The 27,305-nt window shown below is 38.7% G+C and overlaps 1 protein-coding gene and 1 non-coding gene across 2 annotated transcripts; one reads left to right on the top strand and one right to left on the bottom strand.

The window, feature by feature from the left end:
• Positions 1–819: 819 nt before the first annotated feature.
• Positions 820–4,757, bottom strand: LOC130974280 (probable serine/threonine-protein kinase PBL1). Its single transcript, XM_057899079.1, has 5 exons — positions 4,492–4,757; positions 2,793–3,466; positions 2,110–2,367; positions 1,744–1,863; positions 820–1,637 (listed from the first exon to the last, which is right to left on the bottom strand). The coding sequence occupies exons 2-5, from the start codon at positions 3,417–3,419 to the stop codon at positions 1,005–1,007; spliced, it is 1,638 nt and encodes a 545-aa protein (XP_057755062.1). The 5' UTR covers positions 3,420–3,466; positions 4,492–4,757; the 3' UTR covers positions 820–1,004.
• Positions 4,758–15,439: 10,682 nt separating this feature from the next.
• Positions 15,440–15,547, top strand: LOC130977266 (small nucleolar RNA R71). The gene has a single exon (XR_009084966.1). It is a non-coding gene; the product is annotated as a small nucleolar RNA R71 (small nucleolar RNA).
• The last annotated feature ends 11,758 nt before the right edge of the window (positions 15,548–27,305 follow it).

Raw genomic sequence — 27,305 nt, 5'->3', positions numbered from 1 at the left:
AGCTAGTCATTGCACACTCCAACGTGGCAAAGTGATGCCACATTAGCGCTGTGACAACTGTGTCATCAACAGAAAGATGCTCAGAGACCACTATAGTGCACAGAGCTCTATCTAGGGACTACAATAGTAAAATTGAGATCTCGAATACCACATTGGGTAATGCCGTGAATCACAGGGACCACTATGGAGATTTACTCACCAACACATAACCTAAGGAATACAGTCTTCTCTCACAACTTTGTTGGAAGCATATCGACGGAAGCCGCTGATCTCCTCCTGCCAAGAACCACTCCCGAAGGCAGCAATGATCTACTCATTTCGAGTAAGGTTTTGCTCAAATGTTTGTCCTAACTGCCAATTCGCTTCCTTGGCTGCCTCCTCCCCGCTGTTTTACCCTCAGTCCTTGGTTCAAAAGCTTTCATTCTTACTCCCAATTAAGATTCCAACTCCTTCCTTCTTCAACTTATGATGCCTGATGTGCTCTACCTCCCAGATCGCCTCCTTCTTTCTTTGACATGCATCATCGGCATGCCATGCTCATAAAACCACTTATTTATTCATGAAGAGTAGTGGTTTCTTTTTCTAACAAGTTTAGGGTTTAAACTTTAATAATGCGTTTTATAGAAGAGCATAATTTTAATAAAATGTTAATATGAGCTATATTATCTTAGAGCTACTTTTTGTTTTTCAATTTCAACGTTGTTAAGAATTTAAGAATATGCTGCTAATTCACAAACTAGATGTTAGAAATTACTCTATCCCGTCGTTATTTTAGTCTTATGGAGAATGGAAAAAGGGCAAAATGCTAACAAGACAATATAAACTTAAAAGTTAAAACTTTGCACTATATCTACAAAGTAGCATCCTCTCAACATCACGACTGAGGGATCCAGAAAGGAAAAAAGAAAAAAGGGTGGAAGAACCACATCTTTTTTATCTGCTATAAATTTGTGTTGAACACACCAAAAAAAATAATAAATAAAAAATGGAACAGTTATAGACATTCAAAAACCTTCCACACTAGCCCTCCTAGAGGCCGAGGACGATGACTTGCGGCTCTCCTGCCTATCGAGCTCCTCCAGGGAGAGGGTAGAGGAACATGCACGCGGAGGAAGGAATGGGACTCCGGACCATCTTGGAGGTGAAACAGATGGCGGGGCCACTGCTGGTGGGGGAGACGGCGAGTAACTCAGCCTAGGAGCAGGGCTGATGATGCCGTTAAGACTTGGGGATCTCGACATATGTTTTCCGGAGATTGTGGCTGGTTCTTGAAGCGGGAACCGGCAAGAATACTTTAAATCCTGTATCATTTTTAGGTGTTTGACAACAGTCCTCATGGTTGGTCTCTCGGACGGCTCCTTCTGAAGGCATCTTTGGGCAATGTCAGCTACAGTTCTCGCTGCTTTGGAGGGAAAGCGACCCTTGAGTTGAGGATCCATAATCAATGAGAGTCGATAATCGTCGGCTAGGAAGGGACGGCTCCACTTGACCAAATTTCTCTCTTCCTTGGGGTGACGACTATCCAGATTCTTTCTTCCAGTAAGAAGCTCTAGAAGAAAAATTCCAAAACTCCATACGTTGCTTTTTGGTGTGAGCATTCCTTTTTCCAGTGTCTCCATTGATAGGTTGCCAACAGCCTGTAAAATAACTAAATTCATTAATACAATATACAGGAACAAAATTTAAGGGAATATTTCATCCAGACCAACTGAATCAGAGCAACGTTTAAGTCAAAGGACTTACGGATGAACTGCTCGATATCTCTTCCTCAGGAAGTTGTCCAACGCAACCATACCCTGAAAGCTTGGCACTGAAATCTTTGTCTATCTGTATGTTGGCTGTTGAGAATTCATTATACATTGCCTGCAGATATATAAATCGGCATATCAGCAACCATATCAATTAGCCATTTAACTGAGAACAGTAATACACTAAAATGCCGTTGGAAAGAAAATCGCAATTCATCCTAGAAATAATTCATTTCAGAAAGCAAAATTATTCAGGCACTATGGTACTCACGTCACGATATCTAAAATGCACATGCAGATACAAGAGGCAGACAAGACCACACAGGTTTCTTCAGTTTAATGTATTCAATTCGGCAATTACCTGAAAAGGCCCTTCTTCATGCAAGAAAGTAAGACCTTGTGCAGCACATATAGCGATTTTCATTCTTGTGTTCCAATCAAGAGACGGGCCATCAGATCTCACATACAACAGGCGGTCCAAGCTTCCATGGTATAGCCTCTCATAAACCAACATTCTTTGTTCCTTACCTTCACGCGCATGAAACCCTAGCAATTTACAGAGGTTTGGATGCTGCAAAGATGCTATAGTATTGACCTCACTTATGAATTCCTTTAAGCCCTGAAAGGAGAAACACACATTAAGATCACGAAAGAAACACGTTCTTTTTGTGGTAATAACGGGAATTAATAAAAAATCTCACAATATAAACTAACACGAACTGACAATTATGTTTTCAACTAGCAAGGTATTCAGCATTTAACAAGGGTTTCTATTCAAAATTTCAAATGCATGATCAACAGAGGCCAGGACGATGAATGAGGCCAACATTGCTCAAAAACAAGTTGGATGGGTCAGCTAAACTTTGAAGAATATGAGCCTAACACAATACAATTCATATATGGAAAAATATGGCCATTCTCATAATACGTAACGCATTTTTTCTCCATAGTGTTGATTATCATGACATTCATTCAACAATCACTATGCATAGGATAAACAACAAATGAAACATAAGTGATACAATTTAAATAAATAATAATTACCTGATTTGATGGGTGTAGACGTGTGACAGTGGCTTCAAACTTCTTTGAGCTTGAAGAAGAATCATCGCCAAAGGAAGCTTTATATATGGTTGAAGAAAGGCATTCCGACATGCATCGATCCAAGGAGAAATTGAGGCAAGCAGCTGCAATTTCCTCATACTGAAAGTTTCGAAGTGACCCTGTAGGTGGAAGCGGCAAAGGTCCAGAAGAATTTGGAGGAACATTAGCTGTCACTGACTTAAAGCTGCCCATTGCGTTCAATGAACTGCCACCCTTAGGAGATGGAAGCGGTAAAGGTTGTGGGCTAGACAAATGCTGCTCCTTCATTGATCCTCCTCCTCGGTGTCTCAACTCTTCTTGTTCCTCATACTCAACCGAAGCCAAAGCATCTTGTTCCGCTGCATCAAGAGTTGATGGAGCAGATAATGCTCTTGTTCTATTGTAAGTCATTTTACTAGGTTGAATGGGTTTAACTCTTGTCCTAAAACTAGGAGGTGCAGATTGGAGCGTGCGAGTATGAGGTTCAGGCAATATTGTAGGTACATGCTCACTGTGGCTTACTCGTTTTACATATGCAATTTGGTCATGCTTTTTCTTCTTGCTTTTCAAAACAGTAAAACACCCCATCCTTTGTACAGGTACTAGGTTGTTCTATAGAACTACTTTGCTTATGTCTGCAAAAAGCAAAATAAAAAAGCAAATAAATAAAATATAACCAAAAACTAATTTAATGTGGTTCAACAGCATATTGTTTGACAATCACAAGAACCAAATCTAGTTTAACTGGATAGAGTTTGGTGCATGGATTAATCAATGAAATAGTGTTACCATCATAAACACCATTGTTCCACAACCCACAACAAATGATGCTGGCATGCATTATGCAGAGGCATAGTTTGGCACCTAATTTTGATTCTCTCAAATTAAAAGGGACTAAGCATAAAACATTTTCCGATCAACATATATTCCTCCTAAATTACTAATATATATATATGTTAGTCAGTATCTAATACTTTTTAATGTTGAATCAAGGAAAGAGAATTTCATAACATAAATTACTAATTGAAAAAAAAATAATAACTTTCCAAAATTTTGAGGACCAACAAAGAGTAATCAAATCCATACATGGAGTCATGCATAACAATAATTGAGCAAGTAATATTCTAATAAACCTCAGTGCCAGCTTGTTTTTATCCCATTCCCTAGCCTATTTCCACAACAAAAATAAAATAAAATAAAACCATAAAATAAAATTTCAAGTATTTGGATGTGAAAAAGCAAAAGACATTTTTGGGCAAATGAACCTAACTACCTAATTTGCTGAAACTCACTAGCTCCACAAGAACAGCTCAGATCCATAACATCAAATAAATCCAACACAAAAACAAGTTACTCCGTTTCCTTTGACAACATCAAAGTAAAATAAATTTATAATTTTTTCAAAAATGAAATACGTAAATTTCCCAGATTAAAATAACTACATCCTCACCAGAAATTTCACACACAAAACTCCCCACCAAAAAAAAGGCAAATGATGTTAGAAAAAATGAACACGGAACTGAAACACAAATAGTTACAAATAAGCCAAGAAAACAACTCAAAAATTCACAAACAAATCCATTTCTTTTAAAAAATATATCTACATAAAGAGGGTTAAAATTATACGAATCTAAAAGCATGTAAGGGAAATTGAACTAACCGATATGCGAGATTGGAGCTCATGCAAGATGCAAGTCGGAGTGAAGAAGGGGGAAAATGGGGGTAAAAATGGGAACTTTTGTGGTTTTGATTCTACGGAGAAGAAAACCCCCTTATCGAGTCAAAGAAAGCAGATTGGAAAAGCTGGCTGGGAAGTGTGAAGATTTTAGAGAGAGAAAGTGAGACAAGAGAGAGAAGAAAGTATTCAAGGAAGAGAGAGAAAGAGAGTAGGGGAATATTATTTAGAATTTATTAGAGAGAGATAAAAAGAGAAAGAGTTTTTGAAAAAAATAACTTAGTATATTATTATTAGTTATGTATTTATAAGATAAGATGTCATATTTTTATTAAAAAAATCCTAAATTTTAATATATTTAATCTAATTTTAACGGTTAAAATATAATTTAGTCATATTTTTTGTTTCATTTAATTTTAAAATTGTATTTGACTCTTCTTCTTTTTTCCTTGTTCAAACATCCAAATAACTCTTGATTTTACCGTCTTGCCTTAAAATAAATCTAATGTACTAAAGCTTAAATTTATTATTCGGAAATCTTAATAAAAAATTAAATATGTTCTAAATATTTATTAAAAAATATGACATAGAATAATGAGCTCCAATGAGCAGTGGTCAAACCTAACCCAGAGGGACCTCATTTATTTAATTTGAAGTGATTATTAAAGTAATATTATCATCATCATTACAATCAACACACACAAGCACAAGATGTGCTTTTCCCATATTTGCATTCTCAATTTTGCCCTTCTTCTTGCGTTTTTCTTAGGTTCATTTGGATCTCATTTTTTGGTCTTATCCACATCGAAATGACCATTATGGAGCTCTATAAAAAGGATAGGCGAAATATTTTAGAAAAGATTATCATCAATTGAATGAACCCATATCCAATCGGATTCAATCCAATTTAGTCGGATAGAATTGTTAATTTGATCCGTAACAAATAAAATAAGATGTAAATTAAGTCTCAATCATTAATCTGCACCCTTTATATATATTTTTTATATATTTATATAAAAATATATTTTAAATAAATATTAAATTAAAAATCTCTTATTAAATATAAAAAATTTTAATTATTAAAAATATTATTAATTAATAATTTAATATATTTTTTTAATATAAAAGTTAATTTTATTTTAAATTATATAATAATATTATATCTTTTTGATAACCTACAAATAAGATCGAATATCTGTTAGAATAAGATCGAATATCTGTTAGATTAAGAATGAATAGAATTAGAATTAAGATAGTCTCAATCCGTAAATAAAATAAAAATGAGTTTATATAAAAATCTTAATTCGCAGATAGATTTAAAGTTAAATTCAAATCCTATTTTACTATATCCTACCTCTTATCTATCTAATTATGGAGTTCTATAAAAAAATAGATAAAATAATTTAAAAAAGATTATCAACAATTGAATAAATATGCATTTTTATTATGAGCAAACTTTGGAAGTCCAATTATAACTTTTCATAACAAAAATATGTAATATGTGGTATAAAGTTTTCACAAACTTTTTAAATTTTTTAAATTTATACTAATCTTGTAGGTAGAAACTACTAGGTTTCTCTATTTATGTCATGACAAAGGATTACAATATTTCACATTCTTAAATTAATTTTTTGCTTATAAAACGATCACTTTTATCAATTATATATATATTTAGATGATGTTTTTTCTTTAGCTAACTAAAGTTTCATAACTAACTATGAGTTCAACATCAATTATCAATTATATTACTATTTGTGTATGTAGGTTAATTTTTACAAAATTTGATTATGTTCATAATTGAATATGTATAAATTAATTTTGAAGTTTAGTAATTTATATTTTAAGAATATTAAAAAAAAGATTTGACCAAAATTTTTTAAAAAGATAAAATAATTTATAACGTATTAAATGTACTAAAAACTTAAAAATTTTTATAATTATACCCTTAATATGTGTTTTTAAGATATAATTTAATTAAAGTTTATTTTTAAATTCATTGTGACAAAAATTAATAATATTTGGATAGTAATACTCAAAATGATTTTTGAATATAATTACCAAAAACAGATTTACTTAAAATATTATTTTGTCCAACTTATCCTTTAATTCTAACTAATTTTATGGCATAATCAATTCTTAAGTGAAATTAATTCTACAAAAGTAAAACCAAATACATGTAGTAATAATAGGTAAAAGTAGAAGCTTATCTTTCCATTAACAAAATTAAAGCCCTACTAAAAATCCCAATCCACTTATCCCAATCCTAAGTGAAAATGGACTAAGCATGCAATTGCTAGGAGGGAACGTAATATATTTTGTTATATACTTGTATTCAACTTCTGAAGGCATAAGTTTATAAAATTGTTTTGGATGTTAAATAGACAATTTGGGGACATCTTGGACATTTCATTTTCAGGTACAAAAAATATTTTAAAAATAAAGGTAGCAAATAAAATGGAAATGTTGGTGGGTCTGGTGACCATTTTGGTAATTCCACCAAACTCCACGACTTTCAACGAAGTTCATCTCGACTGAGGTGACAGCCCAGTCAAAGTTATGAAATATTTTATTATTTCGTTTTCTAATAATAATTGAAAAAGGAGAAAAAAGTGGCATGTGTTGGTCAAAGAGAGCCATCAAGATAGGTCTTTGACTCCGAATATCCACCGCACGATCACGCTATGCACTCAGATCGACGGCGTTAATAATTTAGTGGGGCCCACCTGACATCAACATTGTTCATCTTTCCACGCGCCAGGTACGCGTGGCGAGAAGTTGCAAATTCAATTTGGAGGAGTGGGTCCCACTTGGGAAGCTCGAGTGCCCCAACACAACAACTAGCCTTTTGTTGTTTCGTGTTATCAAGAAAAATGGACCAAAGTTTGACCACCTTAAAAATACTACCAAAAAAATAAATAAACAAAATACCGAGGGATAAGTCACTAAAATACCGAGGGATAAATCAGATAAATCTACCCAATGTAGAATTGGATTTTTTATTTATAAATAAAATAAGAGTAAATAGCTAAATTGGTTCAAAGATAGCCCGATTATCAAACCAGTTTCCGTAAAAAAAAGATAATAAAATTTGTCCCAAAAAATTTAAAATTGGTAACGTTAGTCCTTTCGTCAAATGTTTGAGTAACGGCGTAAATGTATGTTGACCTGGCCATTAGTATGACACGTCAGCGAAGCCTTAAACGGTGTCGTTTTGGTTCCTCCCCGTTACAACGCTTGGGTTTTCATCCCTGTTTCCTATTCTCTCTTTAGTTACATCCTTCTTCTGAAAAGAAAGAACCTCTGCAATCCCTTCCTCTTAGTTGTTTCCTCCAGGAAGACGAAGCATTGAACGGCGACAACCAGGCTTGACCGACGACGACAATATGCTAGAGTTGTTGGTGACCGGTTTGCGACGACATTGGTCAACCGAAAAGGGCACTCCATCGTCTTGCGTGAGAGGTAGGTTAGCTTTTTTTTCTTATTTTGTGAGAGTGATTGTGGTTTTATCTCCTGATCAATGTGGTTGTATTATCGTTGGAAATCTATTGTTACTGTTTGCAATGTTAGGGTTTAGGAGACTGTGGTCAGGCTTAGGGTTTTGGTGATTATCCATGATATGACCCTGTTTTTGGATTCTTGAGAACGTTGTTTGTGCTCTGTGTAGCTGCATGTGTGTCTGTTAGATTCATTTTGGTAGTTGATGTTGAATATGCTTTGCCTCTCCATGAAAAAAATTTGCATGAGTTGTGTATGTTGCTGTTTTGGTTTCAGATGGAAGGTTTCCCTATGACCTTTGTATTTCACCATGGTGGGAAGTTCCAAACAGATGAATTAGGCTATCTGTGTTATGAACTAGATAATACTGAAGTATTAATGGGTGTAGATTCAGACACTCTAGACGTTTTCTTTGTGAAGAGATACTACAAGGAGCTGGGATATGCTAAGATGAACAATTGCTTGTGGAAATTTCCTGTAACGCTGCTGGATAATGGCATGAGGAGGCTAGAAAATGACACTGATCTGTTGGCATTGGTTAAGGATTGCAGGAGGAATCATCACCTCATCAACATATATTTTGAGCATGTAGTGTCTAAGCCACACGTGGTTGACTGTATGAGCGAGGATGATGATGAAGTACTATGTTTGCCAACCATCTCTGAAGAAGTAGAAAAACTGAACAAGGACCACAATGATGCAATGTCCCAAGATTACTACAAGACAACAAAAAAATTACCTCAGCCAAAAAGAGCCAAAACTCAGCCCACTCCTAAGGCCACTCCTCAGCCCACTGCTAAGGCCACTCCTCAGCCCACACCTAAATCTACTCCTCAGCCCACACGTAAGTCCACACCTAAAGCTACACCTGAGCCAACTCCTCAGCCCACACCTCAGCCCACTCCTAAGCCCACTCCTCAACCCAACCCCCAACCCACACGTATGCCCACACCTAAGTCCACTCCAAAGCCCAAAACTAAGCCCATGAAAAATCCTGTCCAGCAGCCCAAACCTTGGACTAAACTCCAGGCTGCTAAAGGGAGTGGTAATGCTACAGCAGCCGATAAGATCAGCAAGAAGGTGAAACCTACAACCAGTATAAGATCTGGAAGGCAAGTTAAGGCAACTCCAGTTGATAATGACAGTGACTCTCATGATTCATATGATAGTGTTGAAGACTGTTTGTACAGGCCTCCAAAAGTTGCAGGAGATTCTATATACAGTAGTGACAGTGATAGTGAAGTTGATGGAGTAGAGTCTTCTAGGGCCAAGAAAGTAGATCACGGAGAGAAGCATATGCCTGCTGCTGATAGAATGGTGCGCGAAATTGTGATCACTACACAACTTTGCACAACTAACCAGCAAGTGCACTGGGTCGTCCAAGTAATACCTTACGTGAGTAAGGGTCGATCCCACGGAGATTGTTGGTATGAAGCAAGCTATGGTCACCTTGTAAATCTCAGTCAAGCAGACTCAAATGGGTATAGTGATATACGAATAAAGCATAAAGATAAAGATAGAGGTACTTATGTAATTCATTGGTAGGAACTTCAGATAAGCGTATGAAGATGCCTTCCCTTCCGTCTCTCTGCTTTCCTACTGTCTTCATCCAATCCTTCTTACTCCTTTCCATGGCAAGCTTATGTAGGGTTTCACCGTTGTCAGTGGCTACCTCCCATCCTCTCAGTGAAAACGTTCCTATGCTCTGTCACAGCATATGGCTAATCAGCTGTCGGTTCTCTGTCAGGCCGGAATAGAATCCAGTGATTCTTTTGCGTCTGTCACTAACGCCCCGCCTGCTAGGAGTTTGAAGCACGTCACAGTCATTCAATCATTGAATCCTACTCAGAATACCACAGACAAGGTTAGACCTTCCGGATTCTTTTGAATGCCGCCATCAGTTCTCGCCTATACCACGAAGACTCTGATCTCACGGAATGGCTGGCTCGTTTGTCAGGCGAGCACTCGGTTGTCAGGCGATCAACCATGCATCGTGTATCAGGAATCCAAGAGATAAACACTAGAGCCTTGTTTGCTTGTAGAACAGAAGTGGTTGTCAGTCACTTTGTTCATAAGTGAGAATGATGATGAGTGTCACGGATCATCACATTCATCAAGTTGAAGAACAAGTGATATCTTGGACAAAGAACAAGCGGAATTGAATAGAAGAACAATAGTAATTGCATTAATACTCGAGGTACAGCAGAGCTCCACACCTTAATCTATGGTGTGTAGAAACTCCACCGTTGAAAATACATAAGAACAAAAGTGATCATTGGTTTCGGCCCCAGAGAGGGAACCAGAAGAACCAAGATGAAAATACAATAGTAAAATGTCCTATATATAAAGAACTAGTAGCCTAGGGTGTACAAAGATGAGTAAATGACATAAAAATCCACTTACGGGCCCACTTGGTGTGTGCTTGGGCTGAGCAATGAAGCATTTTCGTGTAGAGACTCTTCTTGGAGTTAAACGCCAGCTTTTATGCCAGTTTGGGCGTTTAACTCCCATTTAGGTGCCAGTTCCGGCGTTTAACGCTGGAATTCCTGAGGGTGACTTTGAATGCCGGTTTGGGCCATCAAATCTTGGGCAAAGTATGGACTATCATATATTGCTGGAAAGCCCAGGATGTCTACTTTCCAACGCCATTGAGAGCGCGCCAATTGGGCTTCTGTAGCTCCAGAAAATCCACTTCGAGTGCAGGGAGGTCAGAATCCAACAGCATCTGCAGTCCTTTTCAGTCTCTGGATCAGATTTTTGCTCAGGTCCCTCAATTTCAGCCAGAAAATACCTGAAATCACAGAAAAACACACAAACTCATAGTAAAGTCCAGAAAAGTGAATTTTAACTAAAAACTAATAAAAATATACTAAAAACTAACTAGATCATACTAAAAACATACTAAAAACAATGCCAAAAAGGGTACAAATTATCCGCTCATCACAACACCAAACTTAAATTGTTGCTTGTCCTCAAGCAACTGAAGATCAAATAAGATAAAAAGAAGAGAATATGCAATGAACTCCAAAAATATCTATGAAGATCAGTATTAATTAGATGAGCGGGGCTTTTAGCTTTTTGCCTCTGAACAGTTTTGGCATCTCACTCTATCCTTTGAAATTCAGAATGATTGGCTTCTTTAGGAACTCAGAATCCAGATAGTGTTATTGATTCTCCTAGTTAAGTATGATGATTCTTGAACACAGCTACTTATTGAGTCTTGGCCGTGGCCCAAAGCACTCTGTCTTCCAGTATTACCACCGGATACATATATGCCACAGACACATAATTGGGTGAACCTTTTCAGATTGTGACTCAGCTTTGCTAGAGTCCCCAATTAGAGGTGTCCAGGGTTCTTAAGCACACTCTTTTTGCCTTGGATCACAACTTTATTCTTTCTTTTTCTTTCTTTTTCTCTTTCTTTTTTTTTCGGTTTTTTTTTTGTATTCACTGCTTTTTCTTGCTTCAAGAATCATTTTTATGATTTTTCAGATCCTCAGTAACATGTCTCCTTTTTCATCATTCTTTCAAGAGCCAACATTCATGAACCACAAATTCAAAAGACATATGCACTGTTTAAGCATACATTCAGAAGACAAAAGTAATGCCACCACATCAAAATAATTAAACTGCTATAAAATTCAAAATTCATGCAATTCTTTTTCTTTTTCAATTAAGAACAATTTTTTATTTAAGAAAGGTGATGGATTCATAGGACATTCATAACTTTAAGGCATAGACACTAAGACACTAATGATCACAAGACACAAACATAGATAAACATAAGCACTAAAATTCGAAAAACAGAAAATAAAGAACAAGGAGATTAAAGAACGGGTCCACCTTAGTGATGGCGGCTCTTTCTTCCTCTTGAAGATCCTATGGAGTGCTTGAGCTCCTCAATGTCTCTTCCTTGTCTTTGTTGCTCCTCTCTCATGATCCTTTGATCTTCTCTAATTTCATGGAGGATGATGGAGTGTTCTTGGTGCTCCACCCATAGTTGTCCCATGTTGGAACTCAATTCTCCTAGGGAGGTGTTCAGTTGCTCCCAATAGTTTTGTGGAGGAAAGTGCATCCCTTGAGGCATCTCAGGGATCTCATGATGAGTGGGGTCTCTTGTGTGCTCCATCCTCTTGCCAAGGTAGAGGACTTGTCCGCCACCTTATAGAGTTCTTGGGCTATAACCTCATGAACTTCCACTTCTTCTCCAATCATGATGCTATGAATCATGATGGCCCGGTCTAGAGTAACTTCGGACCGGTTGCTAGTGGGAATGATTGAGCGTTGGATAAACTCCAACCATCCTCTAGCTACGGGCTTGAGGTCATGCCTTCTCAATTGAACCGGCTTCCCTCTTGAATCTCTCTTCCATTGGGCGCCCTCTTCACATATGATTGTGAGGACTTGGTCCAACCTTTGATCAAAGTTGACCCTTCTAGTGTAAGGGTGTTCATCTCCTTGCATCATGGGCAAATTGAATGCCAACCTTACACTTTCCGGACTAAAATCCAAGTATTTCCCCCGAACCATAGTAAGATAATTCTTTGGATCCGGGTTCACACTTTGATCATGGTTCTTGGTGATCCATGCATTGGCATAGAACTCTTGAACCATTAAGATTCCGACTTGTTGAATGGGGTTGGTAAGGACTTCCCAGCCTCTTCTTCGGATCTCATGTCGGATCTCCGGATATTCACTCTTTTTTGAGTGAAAAAGGGACCTCGGGGATCACCTTCTTCAAGGCCACAACTTCATAGAAGTGGTCTTGATGCACCCTTGAGATGAATCTCTCCATCTCCCATGACTCGGAGGTGGAAGCTTTTGCCTTCCCTTTCCTCCTTCTAGAGGTTTCTCCGGCCTTGGATGCCATAAATGGTTATGGAAAAACGAAAAAGCAACGCTTTTACCACACCAAACTTAAAAGGTTTGCTCGTCCTCGAGCAAAAGAAGAAAGAAGAGAGTAGAAGAAGAAGAAATGAGGAAGAAGGGAATTGCTTTTGTGTTCGGCCAAAGAGGGGAAGAAGGGGTGTTGAGGTTGTGTGAAAATGAAGGGGTGAAGGAGGGTTTATATAGGGGAGGGGGGGTCATGGTTCGGTCATGTATGGGTGGGTTTGGGAGGGAAAGTGGTTTGAATTTGAATGGTGAGGTGGGTGGGGTTTTATGAAGGATGGATGTGAGTGGTGAAGAGAAAGATGGGATTTGATAGGTGAAGGGTTTTTGGGGAAGAGGTATGGAGGTGATTGGTGAATGAGTGAAGAAGAGAGAGAGTGGTGGGGTTGGTGGGGATCCTGTGGGGTCCACAGATCCTGTGGTGTCAAGGAAAAGTCATCCCTGCACCAAATGGCATTCAAAATTACGTTTTGAGCCATTTCTGGCGTTAAACGCCGGGATGGTGCCCATTCCTGGCGTTTAACGCCAGGTTCTTGCCCTTTTCTGGCGTTTAACGCCAGTCTGGTGCCCCTTTCTGGCGTTAAACGCCCAGAATGGTGCCAGACTGGGCGTTAAACGCCCAACTGCTAGCCTCACTGGCGTTTAAACGCCAGTGGGTTCTTCCTCCAGGGTGTGCTATTTTTCTTCCTGTTTTTCATTCTGTTTTTGCTTTTTCAATTGATTTTGTGTCTTCTTATGATCATCAACCTACAAAAAAACATAAAATAACAAAGAGAAATAGATAAAATATAACATTGGGTTGCCTCCCAACAAGCGCTTCTTTAATGTCAGTAGCTTGACAGAGGGCTCTCATGGAGCCTCACATTTTCTCAGAGCAATGTTGGAACCTCCCAACACCAAACTTAGAGTTTGAATGTGGGGGTTCAACACCAAACTTAGAGTTTGGTTGTGGCCTCCCAACACCAAACTTAAAGTTTGACTGTGGGGGCTCTGTTTGACTCTGATTTGAGAGAAGCTCTTCATGCTTCCTCTCCATGGTGACAGAGGGATATCCTTGAGCCTTAAACACAAAGGATTCTTCATTCACTTGAATGATCAGTTCGCCTCTATCAACATCAATCGCATCCTTTGCTGTGGCTAGGAAGGGTCTGCCAAGGATGATGGTTTCATCCATGCACTTCCCAGTCTCTAGGACTATGAAATCAGCAGGGATGTAATGGTCTTAAATCTTCACCAAAACATCCTCTACTAGTCCATGAGCTTGTTTTCTTGAGTTGTCTGCCATCTCTAATGATATTCTTGCAGCTTGCACTTCAAAGATCCCTAGCTTCTCCATTACAGAGAGAGGCATGAGGTTTACACTTGACCCTAAGTCACACAGAGCCTTCTTGAAGGTCATGTTGCCTATGGTACAAGGTATTGAAAACTTCCCAGGATCTTGTCTCTTTTGAGGTAATTTCTGCCTAGACAAGTCATCCAGTTCTTTGGTGAGCAAAGGAGGTTCATTCTCCCAAGTCTCATTTCCAAATAACTTGTCATTTAGCTTCATGATTGCTCCAAGGTATTTAGCAACTTGCTCTTCAGTGACATACTCATCCTCTTCAGAGGAAGAATACTCATCAGAGCTCATGAAAGGCAGAAGTAAGTCCAATGGAATCTCTATGGTCTCATTTTGAGCTTCAGATTCCCATGGTTCCTCATTAGGGAACTCATTGGAGGTCAGTGCACGCCCACTGAGGTCTTCCTCAGTGGCGTTCACTTCCTCTCCTTCCTCTCCAAATTCGGCCATGTTGATGGCCTTGCACTCTCCTTTTAGATTTTCTTCTGTGTTGCTTGGGAGAGTACTAGGAGGGAGTTCAGTAACTTTCTTGCTCAGCTGTCCCACTTGTGCCTCCAAATTCCTAATGGAGGACCTTGTTTCAGTCATGAAACTTTGAGTGGTTTTGATTAGATCAGAGACCATAGTTGCTAAGTCAAAGGGGTTCTGCTTAGAATTCTCTGTCTGTTGCTGAGAAGATGATGGAAAAGGCTTGCCATTGCTAAACCTATTTCTTCCACCATTATTGTTGTTGAAACCTTGTTGAGGTCTCTCTTGATTCTTCCATGAGAAATTTGGGTGATTTCTCCATGAAGAATTATAGGTGTTTCCATAGGGTTCTCCTAGGTAATTCACCTCTTCCATTGAAGGGTTCTCAGGATCATATGCTTCTTCTTCAGATGAAGCATCCTTAGTACTGTTTGGTGCATTTTGCATTTCAGACAGACTTTGAGAAATCAAATTGACTTGTTGAGTCAGTATTTTATTCTGAGCCAGAATGGCATTCAGAGCATCAATCTCAAGAACTCCTTTCTTCTGATTAGTCCCATTGTTCACAGGATTCCTTTCAGAAGTGTACATGAATTGGTTATTTGCAACCATTTCAATCAGCTCTTGAGCTTCTGTAGGCGTCTTCTTCAAATGAAGAGATCCTCCAGCAGAGCTATCCAAAGACATCTTGGACAGTTCAGAGAGACCATCATAGAAAATACCTTTGATGCTCCATTCAGAAAGCATGTCAGAAGGACATTTTCTGATCAATTGTTTGTATCTTTCCCAAGCTTCATAGAGGGATTCTCCATCCTTCTGTCTGAAGGTTTGGACTTTCACTCTAAGCTTACTCAATTTTTGAGGTGGAAAGAACTTTGCTAAGAAGGCATTGACTAGCTTTTCCCATGAGTCCAGGCTTTCTTTAGGTTGTGAGTCCAACCATGTCCTAGCTCTGTCTCTTACAGCAAAAGGGAATAGCATAAGTCTGTAGACCTCAGGGTCAACCCCATTAGTCTTGACAGTGTCACAGATTTGCAAGAATTCAGCTAAGAACTGATGAGGATCTTCCAATAGAAGTCCATGAAACTTGCAATTCTGTTGCATTAGAGAAACTAATTGAGGCTTAAGCTCAAAGTTGTTTGCTCCAATGGCAGGGATAGAGATGCTTCTCCCATAGAAGTCGGGAGTAGGTGCAGTAAAGTCACCCAGCACCTTCCTTGCATTGTTTGCATTGTTGTTGTTTTCGGCTGCCATGTCTTCTTCTTCTTTGAAGATTTCTGTTAGGTCCTCTATAGAGAATTGTGCCTTAGCTTCTCTTAGCTTTCGCTTCAAGGTCCTTTCAGGTTCAGGGTCAGCTTCAACAAGAATGCCTTTTGTCTTTGTTCCTGCTCATATGAAAGAAAAGAGAACAAGAAAATATGGAATCCTCTATGTCACAGTATAGAGATTCCTTGAGGTGTCAGAGGAAAAGAAAAGTAGAAGACAGAAGTAGAAAATTCGAACTTATCAAAGAAGAAGGAGTTCGAATTTTTCATTAAGGAATAGTGTTAGTCCATAAATAGAAGGATGTTAGAAGAAAGGAAGTAATTTTCGAAAATTAAGTAAAAGACTTTGAAAACATTTTGAAAAACACTAATTGATTTTTGAAAATAAAAGTGGGAAAGAAATCAAGTGATTTTTGCAAAAGATTTTGAAATTAGAAATCAAAAAGATTTGATTGAAAACTATTTTGAAAAAGATGAGGTTAAGAAGATATGATTGGTTTTAAAAATATGTGATTGAGAAGATATGATTTGAAAACAATTTTAAAAAAAGATTTGAAAAAAAATTAATGACTTGCCTAACAAGAAAAGATATGATTCAAACATTAAACCTTTCTCAACAGAAAAGGCAACATACTTGAATTGTTCAATCAAATCATTAATTGTTAGCAAGTATCTTTGAAAAAGGAAAGAAATTGATTTTGAAAACATTTGATTGAAAAGATATGATTTGAAAAAGATTTGATTTTGAAAAACTTTGAAAACTTGAAAAAAATTGATTTGAAAACAAAATCCTCCCCCTTGTGCCATCCTGGCGTTAAACGCCCAGAATGGTGCACATTCTGGCGTTTAACGCCCAAAACTATACCCCTTTGGGCGTTAAACGCCCAACCAGGTACCTTGGCTGGCGTTTAAACGCCAGTCTGTCCTTCTTCACTGGGCGTTTTGAACGCCCAGCTTTTTCTGTGCAATTCCTCTGCTGTATGTTCTGAATCTTCAATTCTCTGTATTATTGACTTGAGAAGACACAAATTAAAAAATATTTTTGGATTTTTAATAATCAAAATGCAACTAAAATCAAATAACAATGCATGCAAGACACCAAACTTAGCAGTTTGTATACTACTGACACTAATGAGAATGCATATGAGACACACAAAACACTCAAGTCAAGAGAATTTAAAGATTAGAGTAAGAAATCATCAATAACATCTTGAAGATCCTTAAGACACGTGAATGAATGCATGCAATTGACACCAAACTTCAAATGAGACTAGTGTCTCAATAAGAAACATAACATATTTTTTTTTGTTTTTATGATTTTGTAATTTTTTTGATTTTTCGAAAATTAAGTGGAAAAGAAAATAAAGATATCAAAATTCTTAATGAGAATTCCAGGAATCATGCAATGTTAGTCTAAAGCTTCAGTCTAAAGGAATTAGACATGGCTAGCCAAGCTTCAGCAGGACATTACATTCAAGAGCTAAATTGATGAAGATCAATCAGCTTTGGTGATGATAAGAACATCACCTTGAAACACTAAATTCATTCTTAAGACTAAATTGTGATCACTACACAACTTTGCACAACTAACCAGCAAGTGCACTGGGTCGCCAGTAATACCTTACGTGAGTAAGGGTCGATCCCACGGAGATTGTTGGTATGAAGCAAGCTATGGTCACCTTGTAAATCTCAGTCAGGCAGACTCAAATGGGTATAGTGATATACGAATAAGCATAAGAAAGATAGAGGTACTTATGTAATTCATTGGTAGGAACTTCAGATAAGCGTATGAAGATGCCTTCCCTTCCGTCTCTCTGCTTTCCTACTGTCTTCATCCAATCCTTCTTACTCCTTTCCATGGCAGCTTATGTAGGGTTTCACCGTGTCAGTGGCTACCTCCCATCCTCTCAGTAAAAATGTTCCTATGCTCTGTCACAGCATATGGCTAATCAGCTGTCGGTTCTCGGTCAGGCCGGAATAGAATCCAGTGATTCTTTTGCGTCTGTCACTACGCCCCGCCTGCTAGGAGTTTGAAGCACGTCCAGTCATTCAATCATTGAATCCTACCAGAATACCACAGACAAGGTTAGACCTTCCGGATTCTCTTGAATGCCGCCATCAGTTCTCGCCTATACCACGAAGACTCTGATCTCACGGAATGGCTGGCTCGTTTGTCAGGCGAGCACTCGGTTGTCAGGCGATCAACCATGCATCGTGTATCAGGACTCCAAGAGATAACACTAGAGCCTTGTTTGCTTGTAAACAGAAGTGGTTGTCAGTCACTTTGTTCATAAGTGAGAATGATGATGAGTGTCACGGATCATCACATTCATCAAGTTGAAGAACAAGTGATATCTTGGACAAAGAACAAGCGAAATTGAATAGAAGAACAATATAATTGCATTAATACTCGAGGTACAGCAGAGCTCCACACCTTAATCTATGTGTGTAGAAACTCACCGTTGAAAATACATAAGAACAAAAGTGATCATTGGTTCGGCCCCAGAGAGGGAACCAGAAGACCAAGATGAAAATACAATAGTAAAATGTCCTATATATAGAACTAGTAGCCTAGGTGTACAAAGATGAGTAATGACATAAAATCCACTTTCGGGCCCACTTGGTGTGTGCTTGGGCTGAGCAATGAAGCATTTTCGTGTAGAGACTCTTCTTGGAGTTAAACGCCAGCTTTTATGCCAGTTTGGGCGTTTAACTCCCATTTAGGTGCCAGTTCCGGCGTTTAACGCTGGAATTCCTGAGGGTGACTTTGAATGCCGGTTTGGGCCATCAAATCTTGGGCAAAGTATGGACTATCATATATTGCTGAAAAGCCCAGGATGTCTACTTTCCAACGCCATTGAGAGCGCACCAATTGGGCTTCTTTAGCTCCAGAAAATCCACTTCGAGTGCAGGGAGGTCAGAATCCAACAGCATCTGCAGTCCTTTTCAGTCTCTGGATCAGATTTTGCTCAGGTCCCTCAATTTCAGCCAAAAATACCTGAAATCACAGAAAAACACACAAACTCATAGTAAAGTCCAGAAAGTGAATTTTAACTAAAAACTAATAAAAATATACTAAAAACTAACTAGATCATACTAAAAACATACTAAAAACAATGCCAAAAAGGGTACAAATTATCCGCTCATCATAGAACAAGGGACAAAGCTATTGAAACTGATGACTCCAGCTATGAGGATATCGAATATGATGAATGCTCTGATGGAGGTATTCTATAATTAATTGTGTATCAGTTATTGAATTTACTTGGTTAATAGATCTGCTTCAACTAATTTTTTTTCTATTAAAATCTTGTGGTATTTTCATGTAATTTCAGAGTTAGATGATAAATTTTTTGTGGGAAGAATCATCAGATGGAGATGAATGGAAGTCAAAAGATTCTGCCCATGAGTTAGACTCTGAAGATGAAGGGCCAACTGTGTATCCACATTACAATGATAAGGCCAAATTTGGTGATATGAAGTTTGAGGTAAGTATGATTTTTAAATCCAAGCAACATTTTATGGCTGCCACTAGAGATTACACTATACAATGGGGTAGGAATATAAGGTTATGTAAGAATAACAAGGTTAGAGTCAGGGTTGTTTGTAAGTGTGAAGACTGTCCATTGATAGTATATTGTAGACAAAATCCCAGTGATAGTTTCTGGCAGATAAAAATACTAGTTGACAATCACACTTGCGCAAGAAAGCGAAAAAATAGAGCTGCTACATTGGACTGTGAATAAGTTATACGCAAAACTTAGGAAGCACCCTAAGATAAAGCATAGGGAGGTGTATGAGTGGTTTGTTAGGAAGTGCAACGTGAAACTGAATAGTTCATGCATTACCCGAGCTCTTAAGACATCTAGGAAGATAGTTGAAGGGGATGAGATTGCTCAATACGGGTTGATATAGGATTATGCACATGAATTGCTAACTGCCAACCCAGGTTCCATAGTTCAGGTGGGTGTGATTCCTATTACTGATAATCCGCCTCAGTTCGAGAGATTTTATGTCTGTCTAGATGCTTGTAAGAAGGATTTCAAGGCAGGCTGTAGGCCATTGATAGTTCTAGATGGGACATTCCTGAAAACATTACACGGAGGACAGCTTTTCACTGCATGCGGACAGGATGCAAACAATCACATTTTTGTGATTGCATATGCAATTGTTGATGTTGAGAACAAAGAGAACTGGAAATGGTTCTTGGAGCTGCTCCTATCAGACCTGGGAGAATATGAGGCAAAGAACTTGTGTTTCATATCAGACATGCAAAAGGTGAGGACCAATTTGAATCACGAATTGATATTTAAGGACATTTTTTATTTAATGATGCTTCTTTGAGGATTGTAATGACTGTCAATCTTGTCGGGTTTGACTGTTTGTGCAGGGGTTAATACCAACTATCAAAGAACTCGTCCCAGCAGTTCCACACAGATTTTGTGTATGGCATTTGTGGAGGAACTTCTTCAAACATTGGGGCAACGTCGAGCTTAAGGACTTGGTCTGGGAGTGTGCAAGATCGAGGACCCCGTTGAGTTCGAAAGGAATATGAATAGAATCAAGAGGATTAATCAAAAAGCTTGAGAATACTTATCCAAGTGGCCGAAGGAAGCTTGGACCAAAGCCCATTTCAGTGAAGGGCCAAAGGTCGACAACATTTGCAACAACGCTTGTGAATCCTTCAATGCAAAGACGAAGCATGATAGAGGTAAGCCTATTCTGAGTTTGGCAGAGGAGGTACGAAGAATGGTTATGAAAAGCATGTCTGACAATAGACTAAAGCTTCTGAGTTATCAAGGAATACTTGCTCCAGTTCAGTAAAGTAGGCTAGAATCTCTTATTAAGTTATCCAGAAACTGGGCTCCCTACTGGTCGTGTGATGCGAAAGAGGAAGTCTATGAAGTTCAAGGATGGCCTACTAATATGGTTAGGGGTGGAAATAGGCCAGGCGGCCTGTCAGGGGCCTGCAGCCTGGCCTGTGTTTGGCCTGGCCTAGCCTGGCCTGATAGGAAATAGGCCCAGGCTCAGGCTATTAAAAAAGCCTATATTCTTTAAAAGGCCAGGCCTAGGCTTTTGAAATAGCCTGTTGGGCCTGTCAGGCCGGCCTGAGCCTGCAAATATATATATATATATATTTTATTATATTAGTAAAAATGTTATTAGAAGGATTTGAATTTGGGTCTTTTATCTTATAATAATACATTTATCCACTCAGCCATTTGTCTCTTTAATTATATATGTGTATTTTGTATCAATATTATTCATAAATTTATTATTTTATATTTTATAATTTTAAAAATTAAATTATATCTTAAATTTAATTATTATTTAAAAAAAATAGGCCTATTGACAGGCTTCAGGTCAGGCCAGATTTAACAACAGGCCAGGCTCAGTACTCATTAAAAAGCCTATACCAGGCTACAGGCCAGGCTAAGGCCAATATACTTTATTACAGGCCTGGCCTGTTAAGAGTAAAGCCTGGCCTGACCTGGCCTGTTTCCACCCCTAAATATGGTGGTAGATTTGGGGAACCATACTTGCTCCTGCAGGTTTTGGCAGTTGACAGGTTGAATTCATAACTGATTTCTTCTTTCATATGCATACCATGATACATACTTAACTGAATGATTTTTTTTTTGTGTGAAATATATAGGAATGCCTTGTATGCACGCAATATCAGCCATGCAAGAAAAAAATGATAAGAGACCTGAGGAGTATTGCCACGAATGGTTGACCATGGAGGCATACAAAAGAACATACTAATTCAATGTTAATCCTGTCAAGGGACAAGATCTATGGGAGAAAACTGGTTCTCCTACACCTGTTCTACCTCCTATCAAACTTAAACCAAGCAGACCAACAACAAATAGAAGGAAGGACAAGGATGAAGGATCCACTGGCACGAAGACAAAAATAAAAAAGAAGTATGCTCCAATTCGGTGCATGTACTGTGGAGAGGTGGGCCACAACAAGAGAACTTGCAGTAAGAAAAAGCAAGACGATGCTCAGGAGAAAGCAAGGATAATGCAGTTGCAGCTTGCAGCTGTTCAACCACCACAACCTGCACCTGGTCCAGAAGCAGAAAAGGAAAATTACACTCAGCCCATACAGACACTACCTGCAGTAGCAGCAGCTGCTCCAGATGAACAGACTGAAATTCCTATTACTCAGCATGCTCAGCTTCCACTGACACAACAATCCCACACCTCAACCAATGTCACTCAGGTTATCTTCCAAAGAGTTTTAAATTGAGCATTAGTTACTTGTAGCTGTTTTTTATTTCAGACAATGATGATAACTGTTTGATGCAGACTAAAGGTAGAGGAAGGCCTCCAAAACTCCATGTCACCAGGGCTAGGGCAAAGGGAAATGCCTCTCCAGGAGCAGTTACTGTATCTGCTAAAACCATCAAGGGTAGCAGCTCCGCAACAGCCAAGAAACTTGCCAGCTTTATGACATTTGTTCCAACTCCGGGTTTCAAACCTCCCAGAAAAAAAGACATAGAATGACTTCAAGACTTGAAGACATAAAATATAGGGCAATTAATATCTGTTATTTTGTCAGGGCTAAATTTTACCATTTATAAACAATGTGGTAGTTGTGGTACCTTCAATAGCCCTATTTTTTGTATAACCCTTTATGGTATACTGCTTTCAACTGTCAGCTACTACCTTTTGTGTTACTATCATGTTAAAACAATGTTGTTATTTGAATCTGAGACAATGGAAACTAGTACACCATTGGTGATGTTATGATATTCCTACTTCACTTAATTTTAATTCTGCTTATTCTGATTTGCTTACATTATGTTATGATCAACAATAATGTTGCATGTAAATAACCTTTTTACTAGTAAAGAAACATGAACATACAAGGTTTTCATAACAACAGAAAACTATCAAGGTTCACAACATCATCCTTTTCACAGTAACTGCTTCACTTTCCACTAAAGAACATACACATAATCATAAAAACCACAATCACAACTATTAATCCAAAATACAGTTGCATCCTAGGTGCTTTTACTTCAGCTTCTAAAGTCATCATTCTCTATGATATGTTATGGTTCAAGAAAGCAGCATCACTCTCCATTTCTGCATCAGTTTTAACTTTTCCTAAGTGCTGTAATCCTTCATACTCGTCGTCCTCAGCTCACCTAAAGTAATTGTAGTGGCTGCCCTTCAGCACAACATCAGGGTACCAAACTGTCAAAATCCAACTCAAATAATTTGAAGTTTCAAGAAGACTACATTCATAACTCACCCGATATCTTGGACAAGCATGGAACAATCTACAGGATTTTCTCTTGTCCCAGACTTCTTGATCACTGTCTTCAGCCCACAAAAGCAAACTTGGTCAAAGTTCTTCCTCCGCCACCATAGCGAAGAGCTCGAACCATGGCTTCTGTGTGATTGCGACACTTGTCGACTGCGACCCCCACCTACAATACCCATCGTGCAATTGGTCAAGAATTTTCTGTCTCTGCAGAATCAATCTCAAGCTGCACCAACAATGGCATTTAAGACGAAGAAGGGATTAGGGTTTACAGACCTAGGACTAATTTGACACACATATGAAAATATATCTTGTAACCAGCCACTCTGCGCCAACTTGGCATGCTGATATGCCACACTGACAGCCACATAAGCAACAGTTAATGGCGTCAATGACGGAATTAACGGAAGGTTGATGGAAGGACTAACGTTACCAATTTCAAAATTTTCAGGGACAAATTTTATTATCTTTTTCTTACGAGGAATGGTTTGGAGATCGGGCTATCTTTCGGGGACCAATTTGGCTATTTACTCATAATAAAATAAATATTTTGCTTAGCAATATGCTTATCACTTAATGTATTTAGGATACGTAAGATAAAAAAACAATTAAATATAAATTTCCAGTATTGTATAATTAGGATGTATTACAAGTTTAAAAAATTATCTCAATTACACTCGCCATATATTACAATATATGGAGAAATGACGTTCAAAGACTCATATCTTTCATTTATCATTCGGTGAGTCATGAGTGTACGATTATGTATAAGATGTAGTTTACTAGTTAGGACTCCTGATAAACGGTCAATACGTCAGTGAATGTCTGACGGACTTCGAACGGTACATCGAGGGGGGGCGTCCGACATGAGCTTGGTTTAAGGAGTTATTGGGTGTGTTGCCGTCACCGGACTACATCGATAATTTCACTGTGAATTGCACTTAAATGCAGGAAACATTCAGAAACCTTTTTGAGGGAGCAAATGAAAAGACAATCTGGAGGTACGCGAGAGCATACATAAGGATGCTATTATTGACGCAGCTATTCGGTGACAAGTCTGGTACCCGCATGCATATCAGGTGGCTGCCGTACGTGGTGAAGTTAGAGGACATGGGCAAATATAGTTGGGGATCTGCCACTTTATTGTGGTTATACAGGTGCCTATGCCGTGTGGCCAACAAGCACGTGGTAAAGTTGGCAGGATCACTAAAGCTCCTCTAGTTATGGATCTTCTGGAGGTTCCCGGATTTTAGGCCAGATAGGTTTGATGTCTTTCACTGGCTGTTGGCCACAAGGTACACAATTATTACTAGTTATTTTCTATGTTGCCATTTCTACAATTTTTTGTCACTCGTTGATAACATTTATTGGGTGGCAGACAGTCAGGTTTTCATCTGACATCAAGCGAGAAGGGACCTCGAGTCATGCATTTTAGACTAAGGATATATTTACTTCGACCTGGTGATGTGAGTATCAGACAGTTAAGTGTTTTATTCTTCAGTTATTTTGTGTCGTTATAGGTCATGAAGCCTTATATTAGACCAAATTTTCCTTTTCAGTTCACTTGGATGTTGTACAGCTCGCTGGACATCGTGCAGATAGTGCATCTCAAGATAATAGAGCCACGACACACAACATTACGGAGGTTCGTGATGGCATTGATCTACTTTACTATCATAGAGTGACATCAGGTGAATTGAGTTCTACTTCAGCTTGGAGGAGTACAGCTAGGGCTGGAAGTGAGCCGAGCTGAGCCGAGCTAGACCAAGCTCAAGCTCAGCTCACAAAAATTGAGCTTGGCTCACGGCTCGCCTCATTAACAATCGAGCCTATTTCTTAAGCTCAAGCTCGGCTCACCGAAAGCTCACGAGCTAGCTCGAGCTCACGAGTTGGCTCAAATAATAGAAACATAAATACATAATCTATAATTCTATATCAATAAATTATAACTTATATATTTTAAAAAATATTTAAAAAGATCAATTTTATATATTGTTATCTATCAATAAATTAAACATTTTTTATTTATGTCCTACATCAAAATTATATGTAAAAAATAAATATAAAATTTTAAATAATTAAAACCATTAACATATATAATTATATAGTAGTATTTCATATATATATATATATATATATATATATATATATATATATATATATATTATAAAAAATTGAGTCAGCTCACGAGCATTAGCTGAGCTTATCTAAGCTCAAGCTTGGCTCATTTAATTTATGAGCTCAATTTCAAGCTCAAGCTTGGCTCACTAGCTCACGAGCTTAACTTATCGAGCTATTAGCGAGTCGAGCTCGAACTAGCTCATGAGCTGGCTTGACTCACTTCCAGCCCTAAGTACAGCATCAGTCGTGACCCATACTGAACATCGATTTTCTAATGTCAAAGGATGACAGAGGCAGCGATCGATGGTTTTCCACTAGTTTACAGAGTTGGCACACTCTATGGGATAGCAAGGTGCAGAGAGTATTACAATTTAATGTTGTTTTAGTCAAACTCAACCTCAGTCTTTGCATAAGCAGCATTCACTAGAAACCTCCTAGCATCCTTGCCCTTAAAACTGAGGGCGAAGTTTGCCATCACGTGTCGGATACAAAATGCCATGTATGCATTAGGCGGAAGCCAACCTCCATCAGGAGCCTGTAGTGCAGCCTTGATCCTGTTGTGCCTATCCGATATGACTAGAATATCCGATTGAGGTATTACGTGCTACTGAAGGTGGGATAAGAAGAACGACCACGACTTTGCATTCTCACTCTCCACAAGTACGAATGCAACATGAATGATATTGGAATTACCATCCTGAGCAATCATAATTAGTAGTGTACCACCGTATTTGCCGTACAAGTGGGTACCGTCGACACTAACCAGGGGCTTGCAATGTTGGAAGGCCTCGATACACGGTGGGAATGTCCAAAAAAGATGGTGAAAATAAGCTTGCTTTTCATTGATTTGGCCACCTAGTCGCACAGGACTCATCTTCAACACTGCCACACTACCCAGCATTGTCATCTTCACACCTAGCACCCATGGTGGGAATTCATTATATGACTATTTTTAGTCTCCGTAAATCTGAGCCACGACCTTCTGCTTAGCCATCAAAACCCCTCATGTAAGTCGGTCTAAAACCAAAATAGGCCTCTGTCGCATTCTACAGTACCTTGATCGACACGGCAACATTGGCTCTAATCATAAACGGTATGAAAGTCGAGATCACATGGTAATCAAGCCTTTTGTGATCACTGAAAATCGAAGTGGCCAGACAAGAATGCGGTCTATTGTACCCTTTTACCTCCCAAATACCCCTGCGCTGCTGGAGACTAATATGAATCAATCAGGTGCACCTGTTGCCGAATTCCTCACACTTCTCATGGTACTTGCGATAATCGGATTCCAACACTTTATACTCAATCTTACGTCGGATGCTGTAAGTCTTCAAGCTTAGCACGACTTTCTCTTTATCCTGAAACTGCTGACCAACTTGAAACTCAACTAGTCCTCATGTATCCTGTGTGTCTCTTGTCCCAAAGCCTCGAGGCACGATAGGTTCCCCCTGCTATCTTATGGTATCCAAGTCTGAAGTTAAAAAGTGTGGGGGTACTACGGAGTTCCTGAACTAGCCACTTCACCACTCCTAGCTAGAGTACTCCTCGCATCCTCATCATTCCTATCATCGGCAATAGTGGCGGGCTCCACATCATCATCATCCTCATCTTAAAATACATCTTCCACACCATCCAATACTCCACTCTGTCAGAATTCTGGTACCACATTAGGAATGCTGGCCATCGCAATCGCAACATCACCGAAGTGTCCAGTGTCACCCACTTCTCCGTCACAAGTGCGATTTAGATCAGCAACGAAGGATGGAAAGGCAACCAAAACTGCCTCAGGCTCAAACACTGGGAGAGACAAAGAGGCTCTAACAGGTCTCAAACTAGAGCAGGCTACCGTGGCAGAAGGCTATGGATTCTAGTTAAAGCCTCATGAACTAGAGACCACATCCACAAGCTTGGCCAACAGCTCAGGAGTCCTCACCTCTAGGAAT

The sequence above is a fragment of the Arachis stenosperma genome, chromosome 4 (genome assembly GCF_014773155.1).
Source record: "Arachis stenosperma cultivar V10309 chromosome 4, arast.V10309.gnm1.PFL2, whole genome shotgun sequence".
Classification (NCBI taxonomy): domain Eukaryota; kingdom Viridiplantae; phylum Streptophyta; class Magnoliopsida; order Fabales; family Fabaceae; genus Arachis; species Arachis stenosperma.
This window is presented reverse-complemented; position numbering and strand designations above follow the sequence as displayed.